The sequence below is a fragment of the Oncorhynchus gorbuscha genome, linkage group LG02, assembly GCF_021184085.1.
Source record: "Oncorhynchus gorbuscha isolate QuinsamMale2020 ecotype Even-year linkage group LG02, OgorEven_v1.0, whole genome shotgun sequence".
NCBI classification, from domain to species: domain Eukaryota; kingdom Metazoa; phylum Chordata; class Actinopteri; order Salmoniformes; family Salmonidae; genus Oncorhynchus; species Oncorhynchus gorbuscha.
The window spans coordinates 105,846,188-105,866,088 of NC_060174.1; the positions used below are offsets into that span (position 1 = coordinate 105,846,188).

Below are 19,901 nucleotides of genomic sequence, written 5' to 3' on the forward strand. Positions count from 1 at the left end.
AAACACAAGTACATCGTTACAGTCGTTGGTTAAACTAACTGAAACAAGCCACCTACGATTCCCCTCATGGTAGCTTCATGTCATTGTTGCTAGTCATCTGGCCATCCAGAATCACACCGCCACACTGCCTTCTTCCCCATTGAAGCACGTGCATTGTTTTCGTGATGTCAGCTAACCACTCTATAAGAAACGCACATTTTCATTTTCCAGTGCAAAACGTTAAGAAAAGTTGCGTTGCCTAATGAACACAACCCTGCTCTGAAGACTCTTGAGAGTGCACATGTCATATGCTTTGTGACCTCGGTGAGTTAAAGACTTCTGAGAAAGAAACGGATTAGTGAACACATGAATCCACGCAAGTCTATGCAGCATGCCTCGCTTGGGGTTGCAGGAAGTTAAGACGTCACACACAGACTGCAAAAACGTCTTCAGACGGAGTTAATTAACCCAGATGACAACTTGACTTCACTTTTTTTTTTTTTCTTATTTTGTGATTTCATTTCGAAACATTTTTTAATTTAATTATTTATTACTTTAACTTAGTCTATGTCAACACTAAATCACAATCTAACCTGGAAAATTTCTCAGCAGCTATTTACAGAATGAAAAAAGAAAAGAAAAAAAACTATTCTGACTGATTTCCACACAGTTGCTCACAGTCTCCAATGTTTAATATTAGTGGTACTATCAAAGACACACAAAAACAAACTGCTGTAAAGTGTAAACATTGAGAGAGAAGAAGAAAAAAAACGTACAAAAAAAAACAAACTATTCTGTATGCTGTAGGAGGTTAACCTGTTTGGCTCTCATGTTATCCTAGCTATGCTGCCAACTGTCCGATTTTAATCTCCACGATCATGCATTTGGTATTCTGACCCATTATTCAGTTCCGCTGAGGTTGTAGTGACGTTGCAGCTAGGCTCCGGAGCCGGTCAGACACAGGACCTTCTTATCGATTTCAAGTATACACCTTTTAGAAGTCCCAATTTTCTTCTACGTTCTGGTCCTTTTTTTTTGTTCAAGAAGGGTGTCCTGTCCTCTCATCTTTCAGAGTGAAGTGAACTGGGATTCTACCTTTGCTTTCCTGCTTGTTTATTATGTGTGAGGGTGTAAATAAAATTTTAAAAAACGAAAATGAGAATCTCCCTCCCCCAACCCCGTTTGTAAATCCTTCCATTTATAATAATAATAATATATGCCATTTAGCAGACGCTTTTATCCAAAGCGACTTACAGTCATGTGTGCATACATTCTACGTATGGGTGGTCCCGGGAATCGAACCCACTACCCTGGCGTTACAAGCGCCATGCTCTACCAACTGAGCTACAGAAGGACCATTTATGCAACAATGAACTTGAGAGATGTCTGGTCCAGACGAGTCATCCTGTTTCTTTATATATATAAAACACACATCATAATAAAACAATGTTTTGGAAGCAAGGTCTCCTGGTGGCAAGTCAAAATGTTCTGTTCAAGACTTCACGGAATTTGTTTAACTTTTTTTCCCCCCCCACCCCCACCCCCACCCCCACCCCCACCCCCACCTCATCTTAGTCCTGTTTGACCGGCAGCTGCTGCTTCCAGGCCTCGTTCAAGTAAACCAGGCGCTTGTAGTTGAGCATAAAGAGAATGAAGCTAAGTGCATATGTGGTGATGCAGATAATGCAGAAGTCCTCGAGGACAAAGTAGAGGATGTAGCCGAGGTAGAGAGAGCCCATCACCGACAGGATGGACGTCGCCATGAGGATCAGGGCAGCCATCGCACTCACGGTGATTCCTGTAACCCACCAGAGAGAGAGAGAGACAGAGACACAGAGAGACAGACAAAGAGAGACACAGAGAGACAGACAAAGAGAGACAGAGAGAGACAGACAGACAGACAGACAGACAGACAGACAGACAGACAGACACAGACAGACAGACAGAGACAGACAGACAGACAGACAGACAGACAGAGACAGACAGACACAGAGAGAGACAGACAGACAGACAGACAGACAGACAGACAGAGAGAGAGAGAGACAGACAGAGAGAGAGACAGAGAGATAGACAGAGAGAGATAGACAGAGAGAGAGAGAGACAGAGAGAGAGACAGAGAGAGAGAGAGAGACAGAGAGAGACAGAGAGAGAGAGACAGAAAGAGAGAGAGAGAGAGCGACAGAGAGAGAGACAGAAAGAGACAGAGACAGAGAGCAGTGAAGAAATATAAATCACTATGACAAACACTACTATGTGGAAAAGATATATACAAGCGTATTGGATAAATTGGTCACAAAATGCCTTGTACTTGAATCAGGGAGGACTAAGTCTGTGCCTTCCTCTGGTGACCTTGTACTTGAATCAGGGAGGACTAAGTCTGTGCCTTCCTCTGGTGACCTTGTACTTGAATCAGGAAGGACTAAGTCTGTGCCTTCCTCTGGTGACCTTGTACTTGAATCAGGGAGGACTAAGTCTGTGCCTTCCTCTGGTGACCTTGTATGATAACCAGTCAGCGTTAAGACTTAGCACTTAACTGACATATTTATCCATTTGCTTACTCATGCTAGACGATTATAAATATAAAAAGAAAGAGATTGGACACCTGGCCATCTTTCTGACCTTTAAATCTGACTACCCAGCTGTTGAACGTAACAGGGGGGGGGGGGGTGTCTGCATGCCTTGGGTATCTGGTCAAAAGTAATACACTATATAGGGAACATGGTGCCGTTTGGAACTCAGTGACACATCCACTATGGCTAACTTACAGTGACATCATAAAGGGCAGTATATTGGGAACTATATAGGGAACATGGTGCCGTTTGGAACTCAGTGACACATCAACTATGGCTAACTTACAGTGATGTCATAAAGGGCAGTATATAGGGAACATGGTGCCGTTTGGAACTCAGTGACACATCAACTATGGCTAACTTACAGTGACATCATAAAGGGCAGTATATAGGGAACATGGTGCCGTTTGGAACTCAGTGACACATCAACTATGGCTAACTTACAGTGACATCATAAAGGGCAGTATATAGGGAACATGGTGCCGTTTGGAACTCAGTGACACATCAACTATGGCTAACTTACAGTGATCTCATAAAGGGCAGCCAGAATAACAGCAAACTAGCTGCATTTACGTAAAGCGGTTTTCTAGTGACATTTATTTGGATACATCCATAACAATGAGCTAATGAGGCGCGATTTCACCCGGCATAGAACATGTGCTCTCTCTCACCAGGACACCGTTGTTCAGAGGAGCTAGCCAACAACACAGCTAACACGCTAACTTCAAACTGAAGCTGAAAAGGCTGCATTTCGTTTAACTTTTTTTTTTCAAGTGACATTTTTTTTGTATATATCCATAAATATAATGACAGCCGATTCATGAACTGGCTGAGAAACACAGCCTGTCTCTTCCCAACATGATCATTACTATGGGACAGCAGGCAATTGAATTATAATATTGATAACTTAGTGACATCATAAAGGGTAGTATATAGGGAACATGGTGCCGCAGGCGATTGAATTATAATATTGATAACTTAGTGACATCATAAAGGGCAGTATATAGAGAACATGGTGCCGCAGGCGATTGAATTATAATATTGATAACTTAGTGACATCATAAAGGGCAGTATATAGGGAACATGGTGCCGCAGGCGATTGAATTATAATATTGATAACTTAGTGACATCATAAAGGGCAGTACATAGGGAACATGGTGCCGCAGGCGATTGAATTATAATATTGAAACAATGTTGCAAATATCAGAGACAGACAGGAAGGTTTATACAAATCTGCTGTTGAAAATGAAATGTTAGATCATGTCTAGATTATTTTTTATAGTGGAGATCAAGTTTATAAATTGCCTGGTTGGGCTGATGAGACAGTGAATTGTGCAGTCAGCTGGAACAGAGTAAATAGGCATTTTAACGTCAGATTTAGCCTGTGGCAATTTGTGGAATAGACACCGGAATGGGGTTTAAACCAATCAGCATTCAGGACTCGACTTACAGTTGACCGGGTCAGCTCTAGCTGGGCAGAGATTTGACGAACTGACTATGACAGTGCCACTTTGAAAGTCACTGAGCTCTTCGGTGCGGGCCATTCTACTGCCAATGTTTGTCTATGGAGATTGCATGGCTGTTTGCTTGATGTTATACACATGTCAGTAACAGGTGTTGCTGAAATCGCCGAACCCACTAACTTGAAGGGGTGTCCACATACCATGTTGTTTATATAGACATGTTCAATCCAACCACACTGACAGTCAGTTCCACTCACCACTGCTGTGCTAGTCAAAATAAGCCTGTGTAGTAACCTGGGTTAAAGGGCCTCTTGTTCTGAGGCAGCACCAGGTGGCTAACCAGGGCCCGTAGCCCAGACAGTCAGTAGGCCCCGTAGCCCAGACAGTCAGTAGGCCCCGTAGCCCAGACAGTCAGTAGGCCCCGTAGCCCAGACAGTCAGTAGGCCCCGTAGCCCAGACAGTCAGTAGGCCCCGTAGCCCAGACAGTCAGTAGGCCCCGTAGCCCAGACAGTCAGAGGCCCCAGTCAGTAGGCCCCGTAGCCCAGACAGTCAGTAGGCCCCGTAGCCCAGACAGTCAGTAGGCCCCGTAGCCCAGACAGTCAGTAGGCCCGTAGCCCAGACAGTCAGTAGGCCCGTAGCCCAGACAGTCAGTACAGCCCAGACAGTCAGTAGGCCCCGTAGCCCAGACAGTCAGTAGGCCCCGTAGCCCAGACAGTCAGTAGGCCCCGTAGCCCAGTCATTCAGTAGGCCCCGTAGCCCAGTCAGTCAGTCAGTAGGCCCCGTAGCCCAGTCAGTCAGTCAGTCAGTAGGCCCCGTAGCCCAGTCAGTCAGTCAGTAGGCCCCGTAGCCCAGTCAGTCAGTAGGCCCCGTAGCCCAGTCATTCAGTAGGCCCCGTAGCCCAGTCATTCAGTAGGCCCCGTAGCCCAGTCAGTCAGTAGGCCCCGTAGCCCAGTCAGTCAGTAGGCCCCGTAGCCCAGTCAGTCAGTAGGCCCCGTAGCCCAGTCAGTCAGTAGGCCCCGTAGCCCAGTCAGTCAGTAGGCCCCGTAGCCCAGTCAGTCAGTAGGCCCCGTAGCCCAGACAGTCAGTAGGCCCCGTAGCCCAGACAGTCAGTAGGCCCCGTAGCCCAGACAGTCAGTAGGCCCCAGGCCCCGTAGCCCAGACAGTCAGTAGGCCCCAGGCCCCGTAGCCCAGGCAGTCAGTAGGCCCCATAGCCCAGACAGTCAGCAGGCCCCAGGCCTCGTAGCCCAGACAGTCAGCAGGCCCCTGAGCCCAAACAGTCAGTAGGCCCCAGGCCCCTGAGCCCAAACAGTCAGTAGGCCCCAGGCCCCTGAGCCCAAACAGTCAGTAGGCCCCTGAGCCCAGACAGTCAGTAGGCCCCAGGCCCCGTAGCCCAGACAGTCAGTAGGCCCCAGGCCCCGTAGCCCAGACAGTCAGTAGGCCCCAGGCCCCGTAGCCCAGACAGTCAGTAGGCCCCAGGCCCCGTAGCTCAGACAGTCAGTAGGCCCCAGGCCCCGTAGCCCAGACAGTCAGTAGGCCCCAGGCCCCGTAGCCCAGACAGTCAGTAGGCCCCAGGCCCCGTAGCCCAGACAGTCAGCAGGCCCCTGAGCCCAAACAGTCAGTAGGCCCCAGGCCCCTGAGCCCAAACAGTCAGTAGGCCCCAGGCCCCTGTGCCCAAACAGTCAGTAGGCCCCCCTGAGCCCAGACAGTCAGTAGGCCCCAGGCCCCGTAGCCCAGACAGTCAGTAGGCCCCAGGCCCCGTAGCCCAGACAGTCAGTAGGCCCCAGGCCCCGTAGCCCAGACAGTCAGTAGGCCCCAGGCCCCGTAGCTCAGACAGTCAGTAGGCCCCAGGCCCCCCGTAGCCCAGACAGTCAGTAGGCCCCAGGCCCCGTAGCCCAGACAGTCAGTAGGCCCCAGGCCCCGTAGCCCAGACAGTCAGTAGGCCCCAGGCCCCGTAGCCCAGACAGTCAGTAGGCCCCAGGCCCCGTAGCCCAGACAGTCAGTAGGCCCCAGGCCCCGTAGCCCAGACAGTCAGTAGGCCCAGGCCCCGTAGCCCAGACAGTCAGTAGGCCCCAGGCCCCGTAGCCCAGACAGTCAGTAGGCCCCAGGCCCCGTAGCCCAGACAGTCAGTAGGCCCCAGGCCCCCCCGTAGCCCAGACAGTCAGTAGGCCCCAGGCCCCGTAGCCCAGACAGTCAGTAGGCCCCAGGCCCCGTAGCCCAGACAGTCAGTAGGCCCCAGGCCCCGTAGCCCAGACAGTCAGTAGGCCCCAGGCCCCGTAGCCCAGACAGTCAGTAGGCCCCAGGCCCCGTAGCCCAGACAGTCAGTAGGCCCCGTAGCCCAGACAGTCAGTAGGCCCCAGGCCCCGTAGGTACAGTCAATGCTTGTCCTTTATTTCAGCAGTGGTGGCAAAGTTAGCGTGGTAGTGGGCGTAGCCAATGGCTCAGTCTACGACCAATGTTTTTAAAGGACCTCCTCCTGGACACAGGAACAAAATGCAATTCTGATTTCCTGCAATTGTACACATTTCACCATGCCTTACGTCACGTTCTTATGCTATCTGAGTGACTTAAAAATTAAAATGGGGGGGGGGGGGGGGCGCCCCCGTGTAGAATTTCTTTTTTTTAAATGATTCTCCCCGACTGTCTAGTTGTTTTAATTTAGGTGATTATACGTTCTTAAAAAGATGATCTAATATTAAATATATGAGTCCAGTATATTTTCTACATACTTTTTATCTGGTTTTGGTCACTTAACTTTACTCTGAAAACATTTTACAACCCCAAAAATGCAATTTTTTAAATATTTTTGTGAGTGCCTGTCCTCCACTGCTAAATGAATATAGGGGGGGGGGGAATGGTCAGTCCGCAGAGCGTCATGCCCACAGGGGGCACGTGCCCCCTCAGATTTGATCTGTTTTGTTGTTGTTTCTCTGTAACACTAGTAGCCACCTAGCAATTTTATGAAGTTGGGTTTAGCTGGCCCAATTAGCTATGAGGTTTGGAACCTACCTACCAAGAATCCATTTCAAGCTATCAATCATGTTAGAGTAGCTAGCTTATCTAACTTGATTTGCTGGAATGTGTGCTGGCAAGGTTAGACTTTTTTTTTTAAATAAACAAATTATTAAATGTACTGAATAAGACTCACATTCATTTTAATATTTCACTCATATTTTAGCAGAGAAGCATAGTTTCTAAAAAAAAATGTTTTTAAAACATCCGCCTGGAGGATACAGACAGTTAACCTCTTGGTCCTACCTGGCACGCAGGCGTCCCATCTAGAGCTCTGGAAATGCAAATGCGCTACGCTAAATGCTAATAGTATTAGTTAAAACTCAAACGTTCATTAAAATACACATGCAGGGTATTGAATTAAAGCTACACTCGTTGTGAATCCAGGCAAAAAGTCAGATTTTTAAAATGCTTTTCGGCGAAAGCATGAGAAGCTATTATCTGATAGCATGTAACACCCCAAAAGACCCGCAGGGGACGTAAACAAAATAATTAGCATAGTCGTCGCTACACAAACCGCACAAATAAAATATAAAACATTCATTACCTTTGACCATCTTCTTTGTTGGCACTCCTAGATGTCCCATAATCACTATTGGGTCTTTTTTTTCCGATTAAATCGGTCCATATATAGCCTAGATATCGATCTATGAAGACTGTGTGATAAACGGAAAAAAATAGCATTTCATAACGTAACGTCATTTTTTTAAATTCAAAAAGTCGACGATAAACTTTCACAAAACACTTCGAAATACTTTTGTAATGCAACTTTAGGTATTAGTACACGTTAATAAGCGATCAAATTCATCAGGAGGCGATGTAAATTCTATAGGTGTCTGTTTCGAAAAAATGTCTTGGAGAGAGCTCGACCAAAACATCCGGTCAGAGACCGGAGGGAATCGATTCCCTTGATTCGGTTTGACCAAGAATCAATTGCGAATCAAATGACAAGACTCTAGACAACGTGTGGAAGCTGTAGGCACTGAAACCTCGGTCTCGTGTAATTCGATACACTTTGAACAATTCCTTGAAGTCGCGGATGGATATTTATTTCCATTTTCAGTGATCAGATATTCCTGCACTTTTCGATGAAACGCACGTTCTGTTATAGTCACAGCCGTAATTTAACCAGTTTTATAAACGCCTGAGTGTTTTCTATCCACACATACTAATCATATGCATATACTATATTCTTGGCCTGAGTAGCAGGGTGCTGAAATGTTGCGCGATTTTTAACAGAATGTTTGAAAAAGTAGAGGGTCGACTTAACAGGTTAAAGAGGTATGCTTAGATATGCAGACAAAATAAATGTTTTAATGATTGTGGCTCTAGATTGCAGTCAGCAAAACCTCCAACCTGCCACAAGGACATCAGCCAGTCAGGGGAGTAAACAGTATGATTTAACACAGGGAAGGGGCCCTTAGAGGGACTCTGGGGAAAGCTTTTCCTAAACAACATAGTCCAGCATGGGTCAATCTACTACTTGAATGACACCAACATTTAATGTATTTATTTTTACCTTTATTTAACTAGGCAAGTCAGTTAAGAACAAATTCTTATTTTCAATGACGGCCTAAGAACAGCGGGTTAACTGCGTTGTTCAGGGGCAGAACAACAGATTTTTACCTTGTCACCTCGGGGATTCGATCTTGCAACCTTCCAGTTACTAGTCCAACGATCTAACCTTGTCTATCCAAGATGGCGTAGCAGTAGGACGTGTGTATTTGTCTTATCCCGTGTCTTATGAAATTTCCATCCCCAACTACAACATTTTACGCCAAGATAGCACTGCCAAACGGGGTGGAGTTGCATTCTACTGCAGAGATAACCTGCAGAGTTCTGTCATACTTTTCAGGTCTGTGCCCCAACAGTTTGAGCTTCTACAGAAATAAGTCTCTAACTGTTGCCACTTGTCATAGACCCCCCTCAGCTCCCAGCTGTGCCCTGGACACCATATGTGAATTAATTGCCCCCCATTTATCTTCAGAGTTTGTACTATTAGGTGACCTAAACTGAGACATGCTTAACACCCCGGCCATCCTACAATCTAAGCTAGATCCCTCAATCTCACAAATTATCAAGGAACCCACCAGGTACAACCCTAAATCCGTAAACACGGGCACCCTCATAGATATCATCCTGACCAACCTGCCCTCTAAATACACCTCTGTTGTCTTCAACCAGGATCTCAGCGATCACTGCCTCATTGCCTGCGTCCGTAATGGGTCTGCGGTCAAACGACCACCCCTCATCACTGTCAAAGGCTCCCAAAAACAATTCAGCGAGCAGGCCTTTCTACTTGACCTGGCCCGGGTACCCTGGAAGGATATTGACCTCATTCCGTCAGTAGAGGATGCCTGGTTATTCTTTAACTTCTTTGGGATTATTAGTATTTTCACGTCCGCGTGGAAAGCGTGTCCAAAGTAAACTGCCTGCTACTCAGACCCAGAAGCTAAGATATGCATGTTATTAGTATATTTGGATAGAAAACACTCTGAATCATGTCTGTGAGTATAACAGAACTTATTTGGCAGGCGAAACCGAGGACAAACGTTCAGATTTTTTTTGGGGGGGTTCACTCTTTTTAATGGGTGTTCATTGGGAATCCAGATTTCTAATCAACTTTCCAGCAGTTTCTATCGCTTCCACTGGATGTCAACAGTCTTTAGAAATTGGTTGAGGTTTTTCCTTTGAGAAATGAGGAAGTAACAGAATGAGGCTCGAGTCTAGTGTACTCTTTGTTAGAGGTGTGTGACCTGACAGCATGCTCCACTTTGTTATCCTCCGGTATTGAACACAGTATATCCAGTCTTAAATTTTTATTATTTACGTTAAAAAATACCTAAAGTTGTATTACAAAAGTAGTTTGAAATGTTTGGACAATGTTTACAGGTAACTTTTGAGATATTTTGTAGTCACGTTGCGCAAGTTGGAACCAGTGTTTTTCTGGATCAAACGCGCCAAATAAATGGACATTTTGGATATATATAGACGGAATTAATCGAACAAAAGGAACATTTGTGATGTTTATGGGACATATTGGAGTGCCAACAGAAGAAGCTCATCAAAGGTAAGGCATGAATTATATTTTTATTTCTGCGTTTTGTGTCGCGCCTGCAGGGTTGAGATATGCTTTTTTCTCTTTTCGTTTACTGGGGTGCTTTCCTCAGATAATAGCATTGTTTGCTTTCGCCATAAAGCATTTTTGAAATCTGACACATTGGTTGGATTCACAACACACTGTAGATTTAATTTGGTATATTGAATGTGTGATTTCATCAAAGCTGAATTTTTATAGAAATTTATTTGAATTTGGCGCTCTACATTTTCACTGGATGTTGGCCAGGTGGGACGCTACCGTCCCACATATCCCAGAGAGGTTAAAAGTGCTTTCCTCACCATCTTAAATAAGCATGCCCCGTTCAAAAAATGTAGAACCAGGAACAGATATAGCCCTTGGTTCTCTCCAGACCCGACTGCCCTCGACCAGCACAAAAACATCCTGTGGCGTACTGCATTAGCGTCAAATAGCCCCAGCGATATGAAACTTTAAAAGGGAAGTTAGGAACTAATATACACAGGCAGTTTGGAAAAGCTAGCTTTTGCTTACCTAACTGAAATTTGCATCCTGTAGCACGAACTTCAAAAGGTTCTGGGACACTAAAGTCCATGGAGAATAAGAGCACTTCCTCCCAGCTGCCCACTGCACTGAGGATAGGAAACACTGTCACCACCGATAAATCTAGGACAATTGAGAATTTCAATAAGCATTTTTCTACAGCTGGCCATGCTTTCCACCTGGCTACCCCTACCCCGGTCAACAGCTCTGCACCCCCCCACAGCAACTTGCCCAAGCCTCCCGCATTTCACCTTCACCCAAATCCAGATAGCTGATGTTCTGAATGAGCTGCAACATCTGGACCCCTACAAATCAGCTGGGCTAGACAATCTGGACCCTCGCTTTCTAACATTATCCGCCGCAATTGTTGCAACCCCTATTACTACCCTGTTCAACCTCTCGTATCGTCCGAGATCCCTAAAGATTGGAAATCTGCCTCGGTCATCCCCCTCTTCAAAGGGGGAGACACTCTAGACCCAAACTGTTACAGACCAATATCTAGCCTAGCCTGCCTTTCTAAAGTATTCGAAAGCCAAGTTAACAAACAGATCACCGACCATTTCAAATCCCACCGTACCTTCTCCACTATGCAACCTGGTTTCCGAGCTGGTCATGGGTGCACCTCAAGGTCCTAAACGATATCATAACCGCCATCGACAAAAGCCAATACTGTGCAGCCGTCTAAATCGACCTGGCCAAGGCTTTCAACTCTGTCAATCACCATATTCTTAATTACCGCAATCTTATCGGCAGACTCAAGAGCCTTGGTTTCTCAAATGACTGCCTCGCGAGGTTCACCAACTACTTCTCAGACAGAGTTTAGTGTGTCAAATCGGAGGGCCTGTTATCCGGAACTCTGACAGTGTCTATGGGGGTGCCACAGGGTTCAATTCTCGGGCCGACTCTTTTCTCTGTATACATCAGTGATGTCGCTCTTGCTGCTGTGGATTCTCCACCTCTACGCAGACGACACCCTTCTGTATACTTCTGGCCCTTCTTTGGACACTGTGTTAACTAACCTCCAGACGAGCTTCAATGCCATACAACACTCCTTCCGTGGCCTCCAACTGCTCTTAAATGCAAGTAAAACTAAATGCATGTTCTTCAACCGATCGCTGCCCACACCTGCACGCCCGTCCAGCATCACTACTCTTTACGGTTCTGACTTAGAATATGTGGACAACTACAAATACCTAGGTGTCTGGTTAGACTATAAACTCTCCTTCCAGACTCACATGAAGCATTTCCATTCCAAAATTAAAACTAGAATCAGCTTACTATTTCGCAACAAAGCATCCTTCACTCATGCTGCCAAACACACCCTCGTAAAACTGAATATCCTACCGATCCTTGACTTCGGCGATGTCATTTACAAAAAAAGCCTCCGACACTCTACTCAGCAAATTGGCTATAGTCCATCACAGTGCCATCCATTTTGCCAGTCAGGCCTCATCTGAGCCAGTCAGGCCTCATCTGAGCCGGGGGGCAGTCAGGCCTCATCTGAGCCGGGGGGCAGTCAGGCCTCATCTGAGCCGGGGGGCAGTCAGGCCTCATCTGAGCCGGGGGCAGTCAGGCCTCATCTGAGCCGGGGGCAGTCAGGCCTCATCTGAGCCGGGGGCAGTCAGGCCTCATCTGAGCCGGGGGCAGTCAGGCCTCATCTGAGCCGGGGGCAGTCAGGCCTCATCTGAGCAGTCGGGGGGCAGTCAGGCCTCATCTGAGCCGGGGGGCAGTCAGGCCTCATCTGAGCCGGGGGGCAGTCAGGCCTCATCTGAGCCGGGGGGCAGTCAGGCCTCATCTGAGCCGGGGGGCAGTCAGGCCTCATCTGAGCCGGGGGGCAGTCAGGCCTCATCTGAGCCGGGGGGCAGTCAGGCCTCATCTGAGCCAGGGGGCAGTCAGGCCTCATCTGAGCCAGGGGGCAGTCAGGCCTCATCTGAGCCAGGGGGCAGTCAGGCCTCGGACCTTTAGCCTCATCTGAGCCAGGGGCCAGTCAGATATGGTAAAGACTGAGAGGGTGCCTGACAGATGTGTGTCAGCACAAATAGCACCAAGTGACCATCAAGGAGGCTTGCAGGGTGTTTTCTGCTATTGTTATACTTTGGCGGGCCGCCTAAACTGTTTTTTCTCTCTCGGTTCGCCTAAATCCAAACTAATTAATTTTCTGGATAGAACAGTGTTTTCAGTGTAAACATCACACAGAGCCATGGCAAAATGCATAGTCGTATGATATTTGCTTTAAAACTGCAAAATGTTCTCTCTGCTTTGTAGAATAGCCGGAAATTGTCTTTAAAAAATGCTAAAATGTCTCTACACCGTCAAGTGGGGGGCCTCTAAAATGTTCTGAAATTAAGCCTCGCTAATGACCGCACCCCCCCCCTCCCCCAGTCACACCCACCACCTAAGCCCTCTTTTGATCCAGAAAAGAACCTGGGTTGCCACCTAACATCTACCCATACGTTGAATAGCATGTGCCTGTGGCAGTTGGAAAAACCAGTCTTACCTAGTAACAGTTGAAAGACATAAAATACAATTCCGTAGACACTGTTTGGCTGGTTCATTGCACTGTCGTTTCCGAAGATCGAGCCCAACAGTCCAAATCCTCGACCCCACCTACACACATTGAGAGGAATTGGAAGAAAGAAATGGAAATTTGTTGGTAATCGTGATGTTGATGAATTGCAAGGATACGTTGACAAATACATTTAATTAACCTGAAATACAAATGGCAATGTCCACCAATGGCAATGTCCGAGAAGATCAAGCTATTATCGGGCTCGATTCTGATAAGGTGATAACTAGGTAGCCTAAATGGTGTCATTTAGAAGTTACAGCCATAAAGTTAACAGCTCTACAATACTAAGTTATACTCTTTATGGTTGTAACTTGTAAATGAGGTAGCCAAAACAGTGTCATTTACAAGTTACAACCATAAAAGTAAAAGCAGGCTTTCACTGAACCACTGTTTCCTTAGTTAGTGGAACCTGTTTCCTTAGTTAGTGGAACCTGTTTCCTTAGTTAGTGGAACCTGTTTCCTTAGTTAGTGGAACCTCCAGAGGCCTCAGAAGCAAGACAACCAAGTCCTGAGCGATGCAACAACCACCGGTCCTGATTACACATCTCCCCTCACCGCCTCCCCTCCCTTCACCGCCTCCCCTCCTTGTCCCGAAGCCACTTGTGCATTCTCTTGGTTGTGTGCTTAGGGTCGTTGTCCTGTTGGAAGGTGAACCTTCACCCCAGTCTGTTGTCCCGAGCACCCTGGAGCAGGTTTTCATCAATGATCTCTGTACTTTGCTCCATTCATCTTTCCCTCCATCCTGACTAGTCTCTCAGTCCCTGCCGCTGAAAAACATCCCCACAGCATGATGCTGCCACCACCATGCTTCACCGTAGGGTAAGTTCCAGGTGTCTTTCAGACGTGAAGCTTGACATTCAGGCCAAAGAGTTAATCAGACCAGAGAATCTTGTTTCTCATGGTCTGAGAGTCCTTTAGGTGCATTTTGGCAAACTCCAAGCGAACTGTCATGTGCCTTTTACCGAGGAGTGGCTTATGTTTGGCCGCTCTACCATAAAGGCCTGATTGATGGGGTGCTGCAGAGATGGTTGTCCTTCTGGAAGGTTCTCCCATCCCCACAGTGGAACTCTAGAGCTCAGTCAGTGGCCATCTGGTTATTGGTCACCTCCCTGACCAAGGCCCTTCTCCCCCGATTGCTCAGTTTGGCCGGGCAGCCAGCTCTAAGAAGAGTCTTGGTGGTTCCAAACTTCTTCCAATTAAGAATGATAGAGGCCACTATGTTCTTGGGGACCTTCAATGCTGCAGAAATGTTTTGGTACCTTTCCCCAGATCTGTGCCTCGACACAATCCTGTCTCAGAATGCTACGGACAATTCCTTCGCCCTCATGGCTTGGTGTTTGCTCTGACATGCACTGTCAATTGTGGGACCTTATATAGACAATTGAATTTACCACAGGTGGACTCCAATCAAGTTGTAGAAACATTTCAAGGATGATCAATGGAAACAGGATGCACCTGAGCTACATTTGGAGTCTCATAGCAAAAGGTCTGAATACTTAAGTAAATAAGGTATTTTTTTTTTAAATAAATTTTTATGCATCCAAAATTGTCTAGAAATCTGTTTTTCTCTTTGTCATTACGGGGTAGTGTGATGTCATTACGGGGTAGTGTGATGGTCCTTCTGTAGCTCAGTTGGTAGAGCATGGCGCTTGTAACGCCAGGGTAGTGGGTTCGATCCCCGGGACCACCCATACGTAGAATGTATGCACACATGACTGTAAGTCGCTTTGGATAAAAGCGTCTGCTAAATGGCATATATTATTATTATTATATTATGTCATTGTGATGTCATTACGGGGTAGTTAGTGTGATGTCATTACGGGGTAGTTAGTGTCATGTCATTACGGGGTAGTTAGTGTGATGTCATTACGGGGTAGTTAGTGTCATGTCATTACGGGGTAGTTAGTGTCATGTCATTACGGGGTAGTTAGTGTCATGTCATTACGGGGTAGTTAGTGTCATGTCATTACGGGGTAGTTAGTGTCATGTCATTACGGGGTAGTTAGTGTCATGTCATTACGGGGTAGTTAGTGTCATGTCATTACGGGGTAGTTAGTGTCATGTCATTACGGGGTAGTTAGTGTCATGTCATTACGGGGTAGTTAGTGTCATGTCATTACGGGGTAGTTAGTGTCATGTCATTACGGGGTAGTTAGTGTCATGTCATTACGGGGTAGTTAGTGTCATGTCATTACGGGGTAGTTAGTGTCATGTCATTACGGGGTAGTTAGTGTCATGTCATTACGGGGTAGTTAGTGTCATGTCATTACGGGGTAGTTAGTGTCATGTCATTACGGGGTAGTTAGTGTCATGTCATTACGGGGTAGTTAGTGTCATGTCATTACGGGGTAGTTAGTGTCATGTCATTACGGGGTAGTTAGTGTCATGTCATTACGGGGTAGTTAGTGTCATGTCATTACGGGGTAGTTAGTGTCATGTCATTACGGGGTAGTTAGTGTCATGTCATTACGGGGTAGTTAGTGTCATGTCATTACGGGGTAGTTAGTGTCATGTCATTACGGGGTAGTTAGTGTCATGTCATTACGGGGTAGTTAGTGTCATGTCATTACGGGGTAGTTAGTGTCATGTCATTACGGGGTAGTTAGTGTCATGTCATTACGGGGTAGTTAGTGTCATGTCATTACGGGGTAGTTAGTGTCATGTCATTACGGGGTAGTTAGTGTCATGTCATTACGGGGTAGTTAGTGTCATGTCATTACGGGGTAGTTAGTGTCATGTCATTACGGGGTAGTTAGTGTCATGTCATTACGGGGTAGTTAGTGTCATGTCATTACGGGGTAGTTAGTGTCATGTCATTACGGGGTAGTTAGTGTCATGTCATTACGGGGTAGTTAGTGTCATGTCATTACGGGGTAGTTAGTGTCATGTCATTACGGGGTAGTTAGTGTCATGTCATTACGGGGTAGTTAGTGTCATGTCATTACGGGGTAGTTAGTGTCATGTCATTACGGGGTAGTTAGTGTCATGTCATTACGGGGTAGTTAGTGTCATGTCATTACGGGGTAGTTAGTGTCATGTCATTACGGGGTAGTTAGTGTCATGTCATTACGGGGTAGTTAGTGTCATGTCATTACGGGGTAGTGTCATGTCATTACGGGGTAGTGTCATGTCATTACGGGGTAGTGTCATGTCATTACGGGGTAGTGTCATGTCATTACGGGGTAGTGTCATGTCATTACGGGGTAGTGTGTGTAGATTGATGAGGGAAAATATTAATTGAATCCATTTTTTAGAATAAGGCTGTAACATAACAAAATGTGGGGGGAAAAAGTCCAGGGGTCTGAATACTTTCCAAATGCACTGTATACAACCATGGAGAAGGACAGCTGAAAAGGCCTATACAAATCATGGAAAAGTCCAGCTGCCTGATCTGGTGTGAACAACATGGAATATGGATACCATGCCTTTCAAATCCAATGGGAAAATGTCATGACTGTTACACTGACTCGTAAAAAGACCTCTATGACCAAGCCACTGATTTCTAAAGAAGTCATTCTAATGATTTTTTCCAAGAATGCTAACCAAGGTTATTGGGGCGAATATCTTTTAGTATTTATAACAGTTCTGGACTGTTTCCTATAGGGTTCATCTATTTAGTTCACAGACGTGTCACACAGACCAAAAGCATCCAGTCTCTTTTCTCTCTCTGCTATAGAAAAAAAAAGCTCTCCCTCGAGACAAAAATACTGTATATTTTGCCACTGTAAATTAACAGGTGGGTGTTGGGTGTTATTCAATACATCATCATGATGGCCTTTGGCAGGCAGAGTGTGGTTGAGAAACTGAAGGTCTCATCACGTTGTTCTCATTGACTCCAGCATTATGTCTGAAAAATCTCTTCGTTGTACCCCAACCCACCCACCCACCCAGGGACCTGACATTGCCTGTCTACATTAAACACCAAAACAGGAGCATGCATGTTATAATCATGGTAGCTACCCCAAGATCACATGGCAAGTGAACTAGCGGATGAAATCCAACAGGTCATGTGACTTCAGTTTTGTCAATATAAACATTTGCATTTCCTAATCTGAGGAACAGGTTGTTCATATTGTCATTGCCATATTACAGGTGACAATTCAACTCTTCTCAACGAGGGCAGAAATCGGAGGGAGAAAAAAAAAGTATATTTGATATATAGTTAATGGTCCTATACAAATGTAGCCTACAGTTTCTAGTCAAATCAGTTTTAGATATTGGAAAGAGGGTGCTTTTGAGGTTCTCACACCAATTTAGTTCATATGCGTTACACGTTATATTAGACAGCTGATTCACACGTTTATACAAGCTACATAAAACTGGATGGATGGTTACGCAGATCTCGTCCAGTTAGCTGGACTAGCTTAGTGACTAACCTTAGCCAATGTTAGTTTGCTGCCGGCGGTGGCGCCCCGTAATTCGCAAGCTAGTTGGCTTATGCAATCAATCTAATGAAAGCAATACGTGTTAAGAAGTTTAAAATTAACAAAAATGTGCATCCATGCAAATGAAAGAAAACCCCACTTCCTGGCATCTAGCAAAGAAACAGGCAGTTAGTAGCTGGCTGGTGGATAAGTAGCGTAGCTTTAGCAATTTGGCTAAACAACTAACGTTGCACCAGCCTCTAACAGTCAAACATACCAGTCTAAGTTTGTTATCAACAGTAAGCAAGCATCAGATTGTAACTTTTGTACGTTTTTTGGGGGGGGTGAAAACCATTGCATTTTTTTTATACATAAATTGCAAAGTGTACTAAAGAAGAGGAGTATGCGGAAGGAAAAAATAATAATAAATATATATATATATATTTGACAGTTCAGCTCACTCAGCCGTTCCCACAATGCCACAAAACCACCCGGTCTCATTCAGGGCACCGCTGGTGAATTCAACATTACCTGGAGGTGAAGACTTTTGAACAGCTGATTGAATTGCTCACGTCGCACATGGCCCGATAATTCGTGTCTCTAGACTTTTCCGTTTCCACGTGAAAGGCGTATAAGGACAACAATATACCCAAGACGCAAACAAGGAGCCTGGCTATTCTTTCCCATCGAGGGGTGGACACTCTCAGGACGGGCGCCGCCATCTTTCTCCGGCCTTGCTCGAGTCGTATACGCAACCGCTTACCATTGGCGACAAAACGAGAACTGCGACGTGGAAAAGCGTCAGAACGTGCCACACCACCAGGGCAAGGGGCGTGTCACCAAAGTGTCACCGTCTCGCCACCCCTCGTCTACATTACAATGGCCTGCCAAATGCCAATACAGAAAATATGTTTGTGTAGATATAAACGTTAGCATCAAAATGTTTCCATACCCTACCTGTAACAGTCTGACTGTTATCACATTGCTGGTCAGCTAGACTTAGTTCTGGACTATGATAAAAAAAATACATAAAAACTATACCTCTATCTAAGAGTTGAAGCTCCCTATGTCCTTGCACTCTGAGACCAATCTAATATATTACAAAAATAAATCAATTCAATGAACATGTATGGCAATCACCTCATGCCTCTGAGCAAGAGTAGCAGCTTTAAATGTTTTTTTTTTTTGCCAGTGGTGTCATACTGCCTCTTAGTGTCTCAGTCGTGTACTGTTAGATATTAGAGTTTGAGATAATTTCTAATGAAACATACACTGAGTTAAACATAGGAGTTTGTCTCTCTACAAATCAAATCAAAGTTTATTGCTCACGTCCACAGATTTTCAGGTGTTATGGCAGGTGCAGCGAAAGGTAACTATGGGTCTTCCTTTCCTGTGGCTGTCCACATAAGAGCTAGTTTCATCGTAGAGCTTGATGGTTTTTGCAACTGCACTTTAGGAAACTTTAAAAGTTCTTGACATTTTCTACATTGACTGACCTTCATGTCTTAAAGTAATGATGGACTGTCGTTTCTCTTTGCTTATTTGAGCTGTTCTTGCCATAATATGGACTTGGTCTTTTACCAAATAGGGCTATCTTCTGTACACCACCCCTACCTTGTCACAACACAACTGATTGGCTCAAAATTATTAAGAAGGAAATAAATTCCACAAATGAACTTTTAACAAGGCACACCTGTTAATTGAAATGCATTCCAGGTGACTACCTCATGAAGCTGGTTTAGAGAATGCCAAGTGTGTACAAAGCTGTGATCAAGGAAAAGGGTGGCTACTTTGAAGAATCTCAAATATAAAATATATTTTAATTTGTTTAACACTTTTTTAGTTACTACATGATTCATTATGTGTTATTTCATAGCTTTTATGTCTTCACTATTATTCTAGTTAAATAAAGAGGAAATAAAATAATAAAAATAAAGAAATCCTCTGGAATGAGTAGGTGTGTCCAAACTTTTGACTGGTACTGTATATTATCAGCATTCTTGAAGAATATAACTTTTAAATGCCTCATGAGCTTAGTTCAACTGTCACACTCCATGAGAACCCAAAATATAAGCTTGTTTTCCTCCAATGTTTGTAAACATTGTAAATGTAAACAACCACTGTATAGGCTCATAACATGGTTAAAACAATCATTTTGATATCACGGATGGTCAGTCCAGTTGCTCTGTCTATTCATCTGAGAGTGGTTACATTTCTCCAGGCCCATCCCTCATCTTTTTACCAAAACAGAGGACGTTATGTTATTGTTTAATGTCTAGATTTGTCCTTTAAACAGCTGCATATTATCAAGATATCAAAATGTCACCA

At 45.3% G+C, this 19,901-nt stretch overlaps 1 protein-coding gene across 1 annotated transcript; it reads right to left on the reverse strand.

Moving 5' to 3' along the window:
• Positions 1-1,549: 1,549 nt before the first annotated feature.
• LOC124014982 (vitamin K epoxide reductase complex subunit 1-like protein 1) lies at positions 1,550-18,401 on the reverse strand. The gene is made up of 3 exons (XM_046329879.1): positions 18,105-18,401; positions 13,138-13,247; positions 1,550-1,777 (listed from the first exon to the last, which is right to left on the reverse strand). The coding sequence occupies exons 1-3, from the start codon at positions 18,293-18,295 to the stop codon at positions 1,551-1,553; spliced, it is 528 nt and encodes a 175-aa protein (XP_046185835.1). The 5' UTR covers positions 18,296-18,401; the 3' UTR covers position 1,550.
• Positions 18,402-19,901: the final 1,500 nt, after the last annotated feature.